Source organism: Haliotis cracherodii, unplaced genomic scaffold (assembly GCF_022045235.1).
Source record: "Haliotis cracherodii isolate W230 unplaced genomic scaffold, xgHalCrac1.p SCAF_14, whole genome shotgun sequence".
Taxonomy (NCBI): domain Eukaryota; kingdom Metazoa; phylum Mollusca; class Gastropoda; order Lepetellida; family Haliotidae; genus Haliotis; species Haliotis cracherodii.
In genome coordinates this window covers 31,862,910-31,881,693 of record NW_027266269.1, presented here as the reverse complement: position 1 = coordinate 31,881,693, position 18,784 = coordinate 31,862,910, and the positions used below count along the sequence as shown (strand labels likewise).

Genomic DNA, 18,784 nt, shown 5'->3' with positions numbered 1-18,784 from the left:
ACAAGTTTATAACAATGTCATTCAAAGAATAGAACTTACACAATAGGCATCCGGTGAGTTATCACTGCTGGGGTCAAGATATCTACTCACTCACCCAGTGGCAAACTGGGCATCATTGAGCTGAGTACTAAAGCAGTCCAGACAGACACAACCCATGCACAGTGTCAAAGGCCGACAAACTTATTCTCAGATCTGACGTTTCCAGAACACCCCTAACACATGAATAACTTCACTTAAAGTCAAAGGCTCTTCACTTAGTTTACTCTTTTCCATATTTTCAATTTTTATAGATATATGTTTGTACATATAGTCTAACACAACCATTAGCCATCAAATGTATATAAAGTTCAGTTCAGTGTCGTCTGCAGGAACTTCCATACGTATGTGTAATGGACGGAAGTGACAGTCGCTAGGGCAACGTGAATGAGTGAACTGTTCATTTGAGTAATTGTGTCATTTGTGCTACTTGCTCTGTGTTTATATCTAATACTTTCCTAATTATGTACTCACGACCCCAAGAACGCGAGGGTTAGTACATGTACTGGTCTTCAGCAACCCGGGTTTGCATATCATCGTATCCCATTTGCGTGAGCGATGCTCACGATGTCAATCACTGGATTGTCTGGTGTAGACTCGATTATTTACAGACCCGTGGTCATTAGCTGGAATATTGCTGAGTGCGGCGTTGAATAACAAATATAAATGTATTAATGGCCTTAAATGTTGATATGACCCTATGGGGAGTCCTAAAGAAGTAGGCGTTGCCTCAAGTAACCTGTGCTTGTCGTAAGCGGCGACTTGTAACGTGGACTGGGTGGTCGGACTCGGTGACTCGGTTGATTGAGTGTCACAGTATCCCGAGTGTGTTAATATTTGCTGGCGAAGCTATTTGAAGCAAGTATACCTGACACACCTTTTTTATTACAATGGATATATTATATGTGTTTATTATTCTGTTATGAATAAATGTCTTTGTTATCATGCACCCCAAAGTTTGAGTTCTTTGTGTGCACTTAATGCATGTGTATGGTTTTATACGCTTCAACGGCTATATCAAGGCGTCGGGTGGCTGCAGGAATGGGCTTCAAACGAAACATTACCCCGATGTAAGGAATCGAACTCGACAGTTTCGGCGTTGATTGAGACACTGAGCTACCCTATCGCTAATATGGACATATTTTCTTCACACCTATTACATTTACAAATATTCCCGTGCACAGTGGAATCTGTCGGGACAGGACTTTAACTAATCAGCATTTGTAATACAAGGCGATATCAATGGTGCCGAATATACTATGACTCATAATAATACTTCTTTGAATCTTGTTTCTATTTACATTTGTTACCCTGTCTTATAATATTCCTAACACAGGCCTCTGTAAAAATCAGACTAACTTTCGGCCCCACAATAAGTAAAACGTTCATTTCACCTGGATGTCAAAACAATGACGCAATGAAGTCCGAAGCAGATATTCCACTGCACTACACAATACACATTGAACGTCAAAAGCCCATTGGATGAATGTGCAATTGCAATGCTGATGCGATAGGGTAATTCTCTCAAATGTTGGAGGCAAAGGGAATTCCAAAGCTTTGTACACATAGATTGCGGTGTTCTCAGCATTCTAGAGAATCCTGCGCTCGTCCTTACGGTAGACTTCACCAAATGCATGGTGATAAATGATGATTTGTTTGTTGTTTAACGCCGCACTCAGCAGTATTCTAGCTATATGACGGCGTCTGTAAATAATCGAACCTGCAGACAATCCAGTGATTAACATCATGAGCATCTATCTACGCAATTGGGATAAGATGACATACATCAACTAAGTCAGCGAGCCTGACAACCCGATCCTGTTAATCGACATGCATGGGTTGATGACGACCAATTCTAATCAGGAGCATAAACGGCGTCTCACCTTCCATAGGAGGTATTTACAGGTTGTTACAACCAGCAATCCCCGTTATTTGAATCGGCCAGATGTTGTATTTTTAGTAATGTATTGTGTATTGTTCGTCATACATGATGCGACACACTAATGCAATATGTTCACCTTTGTTAACGGTACCAAAACACTACAGAGATGTAATGATGATTTCCCCTGACATTGTGCAGTCTTGATCAATTAGAATTGACTGAAGGGTTTGCCAATAACACTATGTATCATAGGCAGTTTGGCAGAGTATAGGTTTTATCAGGGAATATATATATGTCTAATATATTCCCTGAGTTAAATAAGTTAAATATATATAGAGATAAATATTCACATCGTTGCCCAAATCAAATTATAACACCAGCTGGGCTATTTATACTATGGCCAACAGCACAGAGTCATGTGCAGGTCAGGGCCAGAGAATGGCCGGTTGGTCACTGAAGCTTGACATTGTGGATGAGGTGCGGGATACTGCAGGCTGACCAGAGAGGTATCGTATTCGAAACGTGGCAGCTGGTCAGTGATTTAACGAGATAAAATTAGAATACTTTCGGTTAGTCGGGACTTGACCCTCGGGAGCGGCTAGGCAGGTTGGCTCTCTGACGCCTCTGATATGCTGCCTGGCCATGTCTGTCCCATCACCACAATCGTGATTATGCACATGCAGTAACTGTTATATCACAAATAAAGTGTTGTGGACCCACGGATGGACTCCTGTGTTTGAAGGACAGATATCCCAAACTAACAGCCCGGGATATATGGTCATATAAATTCGTCTACAGTAAATAAACCAGAATTGATTAAGTAAACTATGTAACTAACTTTTCAGACAAACACTAAATGCATTTTTATATTATAAAGTGCAGAACATTGAAAAAATATTTTAATTATCTGAAGAAGTCGGCGTGAGAGTTCTGGAGACAGATGTGAGTTAGGGGCGTCCCGTATTTCTACAGCCTCGTAATAAAGGATCTGGCGAGGGAGACTTGCCGCCAGTCTATGTAACCCAACTCTCCCCTGGGTTCACGCTTACTGGCACTTCCTTGTGGCTCCCGGCACACGGCACATAGGAGCCTTCCCCTACTCCTGAAAACTCATCCACGCATCAAGCAATAACGCTACAAATCCCGGGGAAGAGCGTTTTCTAGGAAACGTAATGAATCAATGACCTCCCGAGAAAGACGCAATCCGATAGTTCGGCTGTGCTGCGTGTACTGCATAAATAGAATACGCTTGAGAGTCTCTCGCTCACATCCTGAATGTTTTGATCCGGTGTAGCTGCAAAATCCAGGCCAGCGTAAGCTCAGGTATGTTGTTATCTATAGTATAGTTTCATGACAAGGCGGCCTCGGTAACACATTGCGAGCAATGATTGAACACTTATCGATCCGAGATAACTGTATTCTATCCTGTTCACCGCTACGGCGAACTCTGTATATGTGTTTGTTCCTTTGTTGGTTTGTTGTTTAACGCAGTACTCGGCAACATTCAAGATGTATGACGGCTGTCTGTAAATATTCGAGACAATCCAGTCATTAACTTCTTTGGGGGCACGGGTGGCCCAGTCGTCTAAGGCGCCGTTATTCGCTGTGCAGAGTTGCGTCCTTTGGGCACGCCAGAAACCTATGATTGTGGGTTCGAATCCCGGTTCGCCCCAATTATTTTCTAGGTTTGTCAGCACCATACCCGTGCTCGTGGGTTTCACTGAAGTGGTAAACGTCTGAGACCTGCGTCACTTCGGGCTTTCCTCCCACAGGAATAATGTTAAAAGCGGCGTTAAAGCCAACTCACTCACTCACTCATTCACTTCTTGAGCATTGACCTACACAGTTGGGATACGATGACATGCATCAACCAAGTCAACGAACCTGACTACACGATACCGACTCCGTCTAAAAGATGTGTTCGAGTATATGCTATATCGGTACAGTAGCCTAACTGTGCAATGGGTTAAACACGTCGACGGGAGTTTTTGAATAAACACTGAAGTGGAAAAGCTTTTTTACATAAGCTTCGTTAATAAGTGAAATGAATGTTGTTTAACGCCGCAGTAGTCCTGCTATGTCAGCCCGGCCTTCATGTAACGAGGCTGGGCCTTAAACACAAGTGATCAGGCAAGGTATAAGGAACATGACCACCCGACACAATGTATTGATCTCTCCGGACAAGCAGGTCCTATGCTAACCCGAGCCCCTACGGAGCTATATATATTATCCCTTGTGTTTTCAAGAAGATGTGGAAAGTATATATTTGTGTTGACTCCCACTTGAAGTTGCACTTGCAATGTCGCCCTTAGGGGACTATCGGGTTACTGTGACTGTGCGAACGCTCTGCTGAAGTGAATAGCTTAATTGTTAACCTCACGCAAACAACATTGTCATACCGCTAGACGCATTGTTTCAGTCTGTTCAGCTACACAAATCCCACATACTTAATATGTGTTATGTACAGTAGACTGTATTGTGCCACTGCTTGTACGTTTACCTCTATCAAGAAACAGATCACAAAAATTGCTTGCTCAAGTGGAACGTTGCTGTCCCGAAGAATGTATAGTCTGTTTCAGAATATGAAAACTTGTCGCAAGCTTGTTTCATATTGGGACAAAATAGCTTTTCTCTCGCCATTCTAGGACCTTCCAACACTGTACTCCAGCCTATACTCGCCATGCTAGAACCTCCCAACACTGTACTCCAGCCTATACTCGCCATGCTAGAGCCTCCCAACACTGTACTCCAGCCTATACTCGCCATGCTAGAGCCTTCCAACACTGTACTCCAGCCTATACTCGCCATGCTCGAGCCTCCCAACACTGTACTCCAGCCTATACTCACCATGCTAGAGCCTCCCAACACTGTACTCCAGCCTATACTCGCCATGCTAGAACCTCCCAACACTGTACTCCAGCCTATACTCGCCATGTTAGAACCTCCCAACTCTGTACTCCAGCCTATACTCGCCATGCTAGAGCCTCCCAACACTGTACTCCAGCATATACTCGCCATGCTAGAGCCTTCCAAAACTGTACTCCAGCCTATACTCGCCATGCTAGAGCCTCCCAACACTGTACTCCAGCCTATACTCGCCATGCTAGAGCCTCCCAACACTGTACTCCAGCCTATACTCGCCATGCTAGAGCCTCCCAACACTGTACTCCAGCCTATACTCGCCATGCTAGAACCTCCCAACACTGTACTCCAGCCTATACTCGCCATGCTAGAACCTCCCAACACTGTACTCCAGCCTATACTCGCCATGCTAGAACCTCCCAACACTGTACTCCAGCATATACTCGCCATGCTAGAACCTCCCAGCACTGTACTCCAGCCTATACTCGCCATGCTAGAACCTCCCAACACTGTACTCCAGCCTATACTCACCATGCTAGAGCCTCCCAACTCTGTATTCCAGCCTATACTCGCCATGCTAGAACCTCCCAACACTGTACTCCAGCCTATACTCGCCATGCTAGAACCTCCCAACACTGTACTCCAGCCTATACTCGCCATGCTAGAACCTCCCAACACTGTACTCCAGCCTATACTCGCCATGCTAGAGCCTCCCAACACTGTACTCCAGCCTATACTCGCCATGCTAGAACCTCCCAACACTGTACTCCAGCCTATATTCGCCATGCTAGAGCCTCCCAACACTGTACTCCAGTACTCCAGTATAATATAATCGGCATTCTACGTGCATTTGATCCCACATAAAGATCCGGGTTACACATCCTTGCTAGGAGAGGCGACTGTGCATGTCCTGAGAGGTGACTAACGGGATCGAGTGGTCAGACTCGCTGACTTGGTTGATGCATATCATCGTCATCTCAGGAGTGTCTAGTCCAGAATCGGTTATTTACATAATTAATTATTTGAATTCGGCAAACACACAAATAAATAAGCATGTCATGGAAGGATAATGTATGTATAGTTTACATATGGTAAGACAACGGCAATCATCCAATAACATAAACTTTACATCTGAATACGTCATCCTCGATAAGCCAGTACAGCCTAGTGGTCAAAATGTAATTTACCTTAATTTTAGAAAAAAAATGGTCAAATTCATTTGCACACGACAATTTTGCCCATTAAATTCAATATAGGACCTTCACTATTGCTATAACGTATATATATATATAGATCTATATATCTTCCCACATTAACAATTAATATTTGAAAGGCATTTAAACAACTCTTCATAACGTTTGCACAAATTGATTTATTTTAATATTTATCAATAACATAATAATGCAATACTTCGCAAATTAGTGTCGCTACTTAATATTTCTCCAATTTCAAACTCTCAATCCTATTATATTTAACGGATGTAATAAATTACGACAAGGTACAAAGTTACAGACACCTCCACTCGTATTGAATCATTAGCAACCTGCTATGCTTTCTTTAGTTGGAGGGGCGGTCGGGTAGCCCAGTGGTTAAAGCGTTCGCTCGTCACGCCGAAGACCCGGGTTCGATTCCCAACATGGGTACAATGTGTGAAGCCCATTTCTGGTGTCCCCCGCCATGATATTGCTGTAATATTGCTAAAAGCGGCGTAAAACCATACTCACTCACTCTTTAGTTGGATGTTTGTGGATACATCTGTGTTAGGGAGGAACATGTCGAGCTGGAGATGATCTGTATCACAACCTATTAGCTACAAATATCGCATAAAATAAAGTGATAACCAATTTAAAAAAATAAAAAATAATTATATAAAAAAATATCGCATTGGGATCAGGGACTCCGGCAAGCGTGACCACACGACCGAGCGGTCCTGTAAGGCCCCGTACGAAAGAGCACACCCGTGAAGATATAGAATAGGTCTTCAGCAACCCATGTTTGTTGTAAGAGGCGACTAACGGGATCGGATGGTCAGGTTCGTTGACTTGTTTGATGTCCCAATTGCTCATGATGTCAATCACTGGATTGTCTGGTCCAGACTCGATTATTTACAGACCGCCGTCATATAGCTGGAACATTGCTGAGTGCGCCGGGTATACTATCGGGTATAAAACATTTTGGAGTTTATTATGATCACGAAAGCTACCGTATCGTCTCAAACCACGTCAGCTCGTATACGACGCGATATTTCGCTTTGCTGGGTACGTGTCCGTAACAGTGCTGATATAAAATCACTGGTGTATCTTCCCGAAAACTAGTCTTTCCGATACTGTATGGTGCTTCACCGACCCTGACGTTAAATATTCAACGCCCGTTGTGTGATCATAATAATACAATAAAAGTGAACGGGTCAGTTTGGGTTATTCCCGCTTGGAACATTACTCCTGAATCAAATATATGGCGGCGTGTCAGCTTGATGTGAGAAAAAATATGACGTAGGTCATAAATATTCATCTATCAGGAACGTACTCAGGGCCAACCAGGATTCGAACCCACAGCCATACGTTCCTGGCACGCGTAAGGGACACAACTCTGCACCCACATCATAATTCCATTATAACTACGTTTAGATTAAAAGAAAATATTAATAACCATAATTATATATCATAAATCGGATAAATTCTTCCAACCTTTTATTGAGTGGGGAGTTTTAAGTCCTGTCCTACATATCAATGCTGGAATCCAGAAATATGCTAATCTGAACGATTTTTGTTGATACGACACCATCCAAATTAACGGTTTTTAACTGTATATAAATTTAAACAAAGTTGTTTTAGGCCGCATTCAAATTTTAGCTATATAACAGCGGGTGACATGGACAATTTGCTTCGGACACTGTACCATGTCGGGAATCCAACCTCGGGTCTTCCACTCCAAGCAGAAGGCTTTACCTAGTAGTTGACATTAGAAACCTTTCCATAATAAATCCCGCATAGAACAATGTCTTTTCATATTTCAGATTAAAGACATTTTCTCACTTCATAGGCCCTGGTTGCGTTGAAAAACAAACATGATCACCCAACGGCTGAATATATGGTTGACTGTGTGCTTCGCCACATTGGTCTATGCTGGTTCCACACATGGACATGTCCGAGTGAAACGAAAGCCTGGAGACCGCCCCGCACCAGGTAATGACCGTCATCCATAATTGTCTTTGCATGTGTTTGTGGCGGGTGCTACCGGTGATGCAGTATACGCCCACCTTTTTGTGCGAACACCTGGTTTATTCACTATTGAATAATGATTCATAAACGCGTGATTATGATGCACCAACTAACCAGCCATTCATGAAGGTTGTGTTATTTCTGTTTTGCTTGTCTGTTTGTTGTACTCGGCAATATCCCAGCTATATGACGGCTGTCTGTACATAAACGAGTCTGGATCAGACAATCCAGTGATGGACATCATGAACATTGATCTACGCAATTGGGATCGATGACATGCATCAACCAATCCAGCGAGCCTGACCACCCGATCCTGTTAGTCGCCTCTTACGACAAGCATTGTCGCCTTTTACACAAACATGGGTTGCTGAAGACCTATTCTAATCCGGATCTTCACGGGTAGTGTTATTTCTGAGAACGTTTAAACGTGGACGATAATTCATCATTGCTCACAAGAAGGAAATGGAATTCGTCTCCTATGGCTTACTTGACTTGACAAGTTCCCTTCTTCCTGTACTTATTCTCAACTGGAGTTCTGATGATCTTGATAGCAACAGTAAATGTCAAAATTGTCCGGTTTTACAGCAGTCAATTTAATAGAATGATGTACTTAAAAAATATTTCAAACACTGATAAAAAGCTTCATCGGTTATCGGACTATTGTACCATTCTTGTCGATATCAAAATTGTATCCCTTCAGTAGAACTTGTTCTGACATATGTCCGTTCGCTAGTCATGCCGAAAACCCGGTTGGATTCCCGACATGGGTACAATGTGTGAAGCCCATTTCTGGTGTCCCCCGCCGTGATATTACTGGAATATTGCTGAAAGCGGCGTAAAACCTACCTACCTACCTACCTACCTACCTACCTACCTCCCTACCTACCTCCCTCACTCACTCACTCACTCACTCACTCACTCACTCTGACATGTGTCACGAGCAATATATTGTGATAGCCACACCCGAGACGTCTTCTCGCACATACAGGTAAACTGTTGTTGTCTTTTTGCTTGTCCAGGTAAATGCCTCTCCTTCAACAGAGGTGGCAGTAGTCGAGTGCATTTCTATGCGTGTTGCAACAACATCAATAGCACCGACTCATCCTGCGATGGACGAACCTACCAGAGAGCGTCAAGTACAAGCTACTGCAAGCCCGGGGGAGAAGACAAAGGAAATGGTGTTGTGAGGGAAGAATTTGCATGTGGGGGCTGTGTGGGACAGGGTAGTGTAGCGAACATATGCAAACCTAGCATCAAATTATTTGATATTCCTGGAACATGTTGGATGTTTACTAAATGTTTCAAAAAACACTGTAAAAAACAATACAGTGACCAGAGGAGCGGTTTAAATTTGCAGGTTGTCGACCCATCGACTTCTTCTATGCCTGACACCTGTTACAATTACGTATGCGATGTTGGTGAAACTACGGACAACTGCCCTGTCGACTGTTGTTTCAAACAGAACCCATCTCAATGCACATGGGTTGCCAATGGCACATGCATTCCGGAGTTTTGTGACACACCCTCTTGTGGTGTTAATGGCGGAGTAGGGGTCTCCTCGACCTTAGGCACATCCAATATCGGTGTGTTAGTTCTTGGGCTTGCGATAATGTTCCTATATGTGTATGAGCATGAATAATTTAGGTCGCAAGAAACTAAGTATTTGTTAGTTTGCATCTCAAGTAATTTAAGAAAACATTTTGTGATGTTCTGATCCTGATCACGTCATGTTTGGCATCGAAACCAGGCCTTTGGCGCGCCGAAAGAACGATTTAACCACAGGGCTAACAGACTTTGTCATGTAAAAATGATAGATTCACAAATATTGTCTCATGAGTTCAGGGCGGTGGTAATCTCTTGTGATGCCAAAGGCCCAGGTTCGATTTTCTACATTGTTAAAATATGTTCAGCCCAATGACGATACCCATCGCTTTCTGATATTGCTGAAATATTCCTTAAAACATTATTCACTCACATATTAAGCCCTTGTTATGAATGAAATGGATCCATCAGAGGAAACCAATGTACGATAGGAAAATATCTCAAAGACACATCAGAGGAGATCGTTGTATGATAGGAAAATATATCTCAAAGACACATCAGAGGAGATAAATGTGTGATAGGAAAATATCTCAAAGACACATCAGCGGAGATCAATGTATGATAGGAAAATATCTAAAAGACCCATCAGAGGAGATCAATGTATGATAGGAAAATATCTCAAAGACCCATCAGAGGAGATCAATGCATGATAGGAAAATATCTCAAAGACACATAAGAGGAGATCAATGTATGATAGGAAAATATCTCAAAGACCCATCAGAGGAGATCAATGCATGATAGGAAAATATCTCAAAGACACATAAGAGGAGATCAATGTATGATAGGAAAATATCTCAAAGACAAATGGACGTCAATGTATGGCAGCAAAACGTCTCACAAACACACAAGCAGCGATCAGTGTCTCTTAACGTATATGTTTATGTCTTTTACTCCTGGCCATATGTGTTGAAACCAAATGTTCATTGTCTGTATAGTGCACTTATCTTCTTACCAAACCTTTTTAATCACCTATCTACATTGTATCATCAAAACGTCATATAGTTGCATGGTTTAGTTATTGTTATTTTTACTTTTTAAATAAATCCTTAGTTTCTTGCATTCCAAACTTTTTACAATATCTCATACAATATGATATATAAGATGTGTTTGCATTTTGGCACTAGGTAAAGCGACATATTTACAGATGAAATAACTGGTTTTTTTTAAGATATGGATGAGTAAAATATGACTGTATTCTTTATACCCGGCCAATAAACAATTTTAACAAATAATCATTATGAGATTTAAAGTGTCATTTTTCCTATAATGATATCCAAGAATCACAAGCTGGTTGGTGATACTTACCTTTACCTCCAGCTCAGTGTCATGGGAAATCTCAGTTTACAATGGGCGGTGTTCATAGTAGATCTTGAGTTACCACTGTCTCAAGTGAACGTGACTATCACATTAAGCAAATCGAGCGGCAATCGTGATCGTCCTCGAAACCTCCCTGCACATGCAACTGGATACTAATTCTTGTTAACCATTATTAAGACGTACGACCTATATGTGGGGGATCAGCTGATGGAGGATTATCTTGAACTCAAGCAATATCACCACAGCAGTTTAGAAGTGTTTCATCCATTGTGCACAGGGGCGGTGGGGTAGCCTAGTGGTTAAAGCGTTCGCTCGTCACGCCGAAAACCTGGGTTCGATTCCCGATATGGGTACAATGTGTGAAGCCCATTTCTGGTGTTTTCCGCTGGAATATTGCTAAAAGCGGCGTAAAATCATATTCACTCACTCACCCCAGTGTGCACATTTCATGGGCAACAAAACTAATTCTTGAGTACCACTGGATAAAGCGAAAAAAATGCGTGTGAGTGGTGGATAGCAATAATTTCATTACAATCAGATTTTATAGTCAGTTACAATACTTCTTTGCGTGATGATTTGATAAACAATTTACCCAACAATGGACGAATGAGTCTCGGGTGTGTGTGACTGACTGGTCATGTGTCACCGTACCCAAAGTTTCCCGGATCGTTTCTCAAACCCGAGTTTTAAGGGGATTGCCTTAAAGTTGGTCCGGGCCAGGCTAAGCCAGGCCAAAGTTTTATTGGCTAATTACTGCATTATCGGCGACCATAATGACATTAAATACATGATATTAATGAACAATCACCAACCAAAAACGTGCACCATAGTTGAGTGATTCGGAGGTTTAAGTTGAATTTGACAGTCCGGACCAAGACAGACCGAACACAGACCAAATATTTCTGATAGAGGCTATGTTGAGAATGTGGAGGGAAAAGGACTTCACTTTTTGCACAATGTTTTCTTTAACTACCGCAATATGATTGGTTGGTTTGTTGTTTAACGCCGCACCCAGCAATATTCCAGCTATATGACGGCGGTCTGTAAATAATCGAGTCTGGACCAGACAATCCAGTGGTTGATATCATGAGCATCGGTCCACGCAATTTGGATCGATGACATGTATCAACCAAGTCAGCGAGCCTGACCACCCGATCCCGTTAGTCGCCTTTTACGACAAGCACAGTCGCCTTTTAAGGCAAGCATGGGTTGCTGAAGACCTATTCTACCCCGGAATCTTCACGGGGCCCGCAATATGAGACACTATTAAGTGGTATATAGGTAGATATAATACTAGTCTATAGATGTAAAGTATATTTAGTATCTTCAGAAGTGCTTTAACAGTTATTAACACGTAACGTGTCAGCCATATGACATTCGCGAATATCCACTTCCAAGAAAGATCCTGTGTTGGCTTAACATGAATATGTACAGGTTGACTGGGGATGCCCAACCCGTTAATTATTGAACGAGGAAACACTGTCATTTCCTGTCAAGGACATACCATCCGTACATGCTAAGGTCGGTGAGAAACCTTGTCATGAAAAGGAAACACCAGCCAAGACACTTGTGTTTCTACGAGGACTCTCTGTGTGTAGTCATAATTATCAGTTTATTACATTTGTGAATATACATTTTGATTCAAACTCAATTAATTGAGTTTACTAGACGTTTGTTGACAAAATTAATTAATTGACATTTGAGATTTGCCTAGATATGCACGTTTCGTTATATTATTCTGCAATACAATTTTAGTATTACCCGCTGCCCAGGCTCGACTATTCTTTGCCCGACTTTTAGGCAATCCCAGTTTGAAGTGGTTCCCAGCAGCTTACAATGTCTTACGAGGCGACTGAATAGGTCGGCTTGGTCAGACTCGAGGGCTTTATTGCCTGTCATAGTACCCGGACGGCGTTTACCTTGAATTGGTTATTTAAAGGCTGCCATCATATCAATAATCCGATACCAACATTATTCTCGGCGACCCGTTTTGTTAACATGAAGCATTCTACTGAGCCCAGCAGTTAACATTAACCGTTAATATTCCCACATTGCTCTTGCATTTCTCATCAGTTTATATCATCTCAGGCCGCCATCATAAAGCTGGAACATTGTCGACCATGGCCTTGAACTTCAAACAAGGAAACAAACAAACAAACATAATCTGAATACCAACATTACACTTGGGAACCCAACTTAACATAAGCATTCTACTGAACACAGCACATTACATCGTCAACATTCATACATTTCTGTTCAATTTCAGTTTAGGTCAACTCAGTTGTAACCTGTTCAAGATGCACTGGTGTCAGTGGACCCAATAAACAAAGGTGCGGTGGTGACTGGGGATGGTTTCAAACAGTCTTATAAACCTATCATGGCGTTGTTACCATCTCCCAGACGACCTTTCTTTTGTAGTAAGACCACTCAGCAGGTTTTACAATTGCTCCTCGGGTTTTACAATTGCTCCCCAGGTTTTACAATTGTAAAACCTGGGGAGCAACGTTCGCTCGGAAATTTTGTTCCGCATTTTATAGCAACAAGTAGTATAGGTAATGATGGTTCTGGCTCACTTCCACTGGAGCGGGATTCATATACTTATACCACCACTACAGGAGGAATTTTTTATGCCAAAATGACTATGCGATTCAACGATAGTCATGAGATTAAACTAAATTGACCACCACCTGGAGTCTATGATATAAATTTTTATAGGTAATGGGGGTTCTGGCTCACTTCCACTGGAGCAGGATTCATATACCTATACTGCTACTACAGATGGAATTTTTTATGCCAAAATGATTATGCGATTCAACGATAGTCATGAGTTGTATTAAACGAAACATCAATATTAATTAATAATGAATAAAATTTACTATAGCCCACGAGGATATTGGAAAGGTGTAGGAGCAATAAAAAAATTAGCCACCGCGGCTAAGGTATCTAAAGATGTGGCCAAGGATTGGTTAAAGAAACAAGCGTTGTGGCAAATATATTTACCGGCACCGCGTTATATACCGAGAAAGAAGTTTGATATTTCTACGACGAATGAAGTTCATCAGGCTGATCTCTTGTTTCTTCCCCACGATAAGGTAAAACGCAAAACGTATAAATACGCTTTAACAGTAGTGGATGTGGCTAGTCGATACAAAGAGGCTGAGCCATTAACATCGAAAGAATCAACAGAAGTAGCTAATGCACTGAGCCGCATATATAAACGCGGACCACTAAAATGGCCTAAGCTATTTCAAGTAGATCCCGGTCGAGAGTTTATGGGATCGGTAACTAAACTGTTAACAAAGCACGACGTCAAAATCGTCCGTGGTGAAAGAGAGGCCCACCGTAGTCAAGCCATTGTTGAAAGATTTAACAGGACTCTAGCGGAACGTTTGTTTGGCTATCAGTATGGGATCGAAATGAAATCCGAGCGATTGAGATCAACCGAATGGGTGACACGATTATCAGCCGTTGTATCAGCGCTGAATAATGAAGTAACAAGATTAATAGGTAAGAAACCATCTGATGCAATTAAAATGAAATCCGTGACTTCCGAATCTTCAGCACCGAGGAGAGGCAAAGAACGAAAACTTCCGGATAGAGTAAGGGTAAGATATTTATACCAGCCCGGTGAACTCGAAGGAGGCCTACGTCGCGCAACCGATCCCATATGGTCCCTTAAGACGTATAACATTAGTCGATTGGTTACGAAAGAAGGAGAGCCTATTCTTTATTATCTTCAAGATGGACCGGGTAGATGTACGAGAAGAATTGTTCATAGTTCCCGACGGTACGGTATTACCACCATAACCATAAGCATAGGTAGTTACACCATCATTATCAATCCATCTCTTTGTATCTAAGGGGGATAATGATGTCTTGTTCATTCTTAATCCATATATCCTATGATCGTAACTTCTTAAAGAGTTCATCTCGTGTTTGAACGTTTTACCATTGAATAATGATTCTTTATACTGTTCGTGTTTGATATGCTTTTTTACAACATACTTCTTAACACCCTTGGCTTTTCTTATCTCTCCATTATCGGACTTTTTTATAGAATACATCTTAGGTCTTAATCCTACATACTCCGCTATAGGAGTCCCAGCACATTCATCCTTCATCTTACCTAATACCTTTTTATTTACTACGCTGTGCAGTGGATTATCTTTAGGGTAATCGCTCGTGTCATACATATCTATTTTTTCTGCCATATCTTTATACACATCCTCGGTTTGTATTTCCATCAACAAAGAATCTGTGTCGGTATATAACACCTCGCATCTATCGCCGTATTGCTTCTTAAGTTCGTTGTAATAAAAGTCATACATTAAGTGTTTTGACAAGTCGAGAATACTCATACCGACGTACACCGGTCTGTTGAATTTTATATTACTCTTCTGCATATGCAACGCGGCTAAGTCGTTATCGAATATCTTGCTTCTGTTAAAAGCCGGACTGGCTATAAGTTTCCTGAGTCTTTCTTCCTCATTAGATCTGACTAATTTAACATCAACACGCTTCCTTAGATTCTCCATAGTTTTACCGAATACCGAGTTATTCATGAGCTTATACAGATTCTTTTCGAAATCGCTGGTGGCTATCTTTCTTAAATCTGTGTTCAACCTTATATAGGGCTCCATCCAAGGGCTTTGATCGAACTTAAGAACTCTGTGTATTTTCTTAAGTTTCATACCTAACGATAGATACAACTGGAGATTTCTGTAGTGAACTATATATTTTGTCTTATCCATCAAATTTGGTACGAGTTTTTCTACGTTAGCTAACCTACTATTACCCATCAATGTACGTTGATATTCCGACATCCAGTCTTTATTAACCATTAATCTTTCGGGAGCTAGCGGATAACTGTTATGGTCTTTATGTAAGGAACTCGGATATTCCAAGTCAACTTCTAGTATGTACCCTTTATTCTCATCATTATTATGGATATCATTGACCCATTCAAAAACACCCGTGGGTAAAGGTTGACTCATAGCCCATCCGTACAAATTGTTAGCGTCGAGATATAATATATGCGTGTCGGGTTTACTCGGATCGTATCCTTCCACTAATTTATTATTAGCCTTAGAATACCTTTTCGCTGCCATCGATATACCCCCTCTTAATCCTTTCTCAATAAACAAGTGCATATCGTAATCTGTGAGTAGTTTTAGTTCTACGCCGGTCTTCTTCAACAATGCATCCCACGATAGTCCGGGACTGCAATAGTACCATGCCGGGTCCAAGTCGTATTGTTTCAAACACGTCTTTCTAAATATCTCGAATATATCGGCGAGTAACAGTACATCGGTTTTTAAGTACAGATCGTGATAATCGCCTAAATTCTTACAACCTAATTTATCCCAGACCGTCAGAGCGTGTTCATAATCGGTATCTGTTATTCTAGATTCTGTTAAGTTACTATAGAATGATTCGAGGGGTGGTAATTCAGTTTCTTCGAATCTAGACCAATCATCCATATATTCGTAAGGATATACACCTTTTCTCAGCAACAAATAACGAGTTATCTTATCGGTATATTTATTTGTTATCGCGAAGTCATCGGGATTGTTCGCTTTAGCTAAATTGTCCAGGGAAGATAACAGAAACTGTACCGAGTCTATGAATCTAAGCCCATTACTTTGTTTTATTCTAGATTTCCCATCCTTGTCCCTATAATGTATAGGTTTAGTCAACGAGAACGAAATGTATTTTTCCATGTTGTTAGGAATGCACGTTAAACCGCCGTCGGTCTTTGAGATAGCTAGCATAATGAGATGTGAATCGTATCCTCTAAGGTTATGAAACACAACGGGGATGGGTATTGTTTGAGAATTCATTTTTAGTTTCAAGTTACACTCGTTATGCGCGGCTCCCCGATAATTACCCGTGACGTGACAATGATCTCTTACGGAATCCCCATCCAGGGGTTTATTACAAACGTGACAACTCGTTGACTTCTTGTGGGCCCTCCAATCATCTATCGTCAAACGCATGGGTTTCTTACACGATAATTCTTCTCTGATTATTCTCTCTTCATTTTGTAGATATTCTAGGAACTTTCCCGCTGCATCGGGACCTCTGTAAATCACGGGAGTGTTTGTTTTCCCATCATACCTTACAACTATATATCCAAACCCACAAGGAATATGTTCTTGAGTTTTGTACGTAAAACTACTCTCTTGATTATTGCGTTCAGTATTTTCTATGGGCTTGATAAGCGCTTCGAAGTCGGCGTAAATTACGTACGGTACTGGCATTTGATTACAATAATGTTCAAATTTTAATATATTTTTTCCCTCTTTAGGCATATCGATCCTGATAGCGGTCTGTCCAACACCTCTACAGTCTTCTTTATGCGCTTCTAATAGGTCTTGTCTGCTGTACCCATGCAGGCATCTTTCGCAGAAATATTTCTTTCTAGCATGTTTTGTTTGATCGTATAGCACCCTGTTTAAACTCTTTATCCACGTATAATGATATTTTCCATCTTTTTCGATCAGAAATGAATTGATTCTGGGAATATGTTCCGGAGCGGAGCTTATCCTGTGTACAACAATTCCTTTAGAATGTCCGAAAACATTTATAGCTAAATTATTTTGCTTTTCCACCTTATCAATTTGTGATATTGGTGTAGGTTTGTCTATACCATCGAAGTTGAGTCCATCGTTTTGGGGATAGCTAGAAGGTCTGTCCGCATTTTTGTCTACGGGGAACAATGCAGATCTTATCATCATTCTTAAACAATCATCGGATTTATTTTTTACGTTAATTATGCCTTTTTTCTTCTTATAATACGGGGGTAAATCTATATAAGAACCACCTTTGAAGGGCATATAATTCGCTATATCTAAATATAAACTATCGATTTTATCCACACCCCAACCCGAACCTCTATTAGTCCAGCGTTCTAAAGTTTCCTGTATCCTCTGAATTGATGTATCTAATGATGCGTTTATAGTATCGGATTCGGTTATAACTTCTTGATTGCTACGGAAATATGGTTCGGTATATTCGACGCTATCGTCTGCGTTACTTTTACTCAATGTCATTTTAATCGTCAGCTGGTATTTTATACTTTGTAAATCATCTAATTCCTCATTAATTTTACTCGATATGATGGGATTAATATCGTTAACATCCATGTTGGAATTAATATCCATCTTCCAACCTCTTAGATATTTACCAACGCCGGCGGATGTGGGTACAAATATTAATTGTTGTTGTTGTTGATTAACATTATCATTATTATGTTGAATATCATCAACATTATCATTATCATCATTATTATTATCTAGTAAAGCAATCAATTCAGCTCTTCTCATTCGAGAATAACCTCTCAGCCCACTGTTTCTCGCTCGAACTCTGAGTTCTCTAACAGTCTGTGGTGGTTCCAAACCGAGTAAGGTAATCAATTCAGCTTTTCTCATACGAGAATATCCACGTAGACCACGTTGCTTTGCCATAACTTTTAACTCTCTGACAAAAACCATTGTGGTTGAATGGTATATGCAAAATGATTCATTTGTCTAATTGGTTGTTTTCATATATCTAAATACGTATCCTCCCCAACCTATTCCTCTCATTGATGTAATCTCTCTTCCTAGCATAAATAATCTGATTCCTGACCCTATCAGCACCGTGTTTCTTACATAAACAATAACGACCTTTGACCCCTATCCCGCATTCAGAACACTTATAGTTTATGTGTCCATGCTTGATGTAATAATTGTGTATACCGCAGTAAACATCAACACAGCGGCGGTTACATAGAGTCGTCTTCCCCATGAGTGTAAACTTGCAGTTATTCATGGTATATACATCTATCATATCATTTGTCTAAATGCAAATCACATCTACACTA

At 41.0% G+C, this 18,784-nt stretch overlaps 2 protein-coding genes across 2 annotated transcripts; both read left to right on the top strand.

Annotated features, from left to right (window-relative positions):
* Positions 1–3,079: 3,079 nt before the first annotated feature.
* Positions 3,080–10,819, top strand: LOC139461194 (uncharacterized). Its single transcript, XM_071242788.1, has 3 exons — positions 3,080–3,241; positions 7,797–7,965; positions 9,021–10,819. Exons 2-3 carry the CDS (start codon positions 7,848–7,850, stop codon positions 9,638–9,640), a joined length of 738 nt encoding a protein of 245 aa, XP_071098889.1. The 5' UTR covers positions 3,080–3,241; positions 7,797–7,847; the 3' UTR covers positions 9,641–10,819.
* LOC139460373 (SUMO-interacting motif-containing protein 1-like) lies at positions 4,599–5,612 on the top strand. The gene has a single exon (XM_071241865.1). The coding sequence runs from the start codon at positions 4,599–4,601 to the stop codon at positions 5,610–5,612; it is 1,014 nt and encodes a 337-aa protein (XP_071097966.1).
* Positions 10,820–18,784: the final 7,965 nt, after the last annotated feature.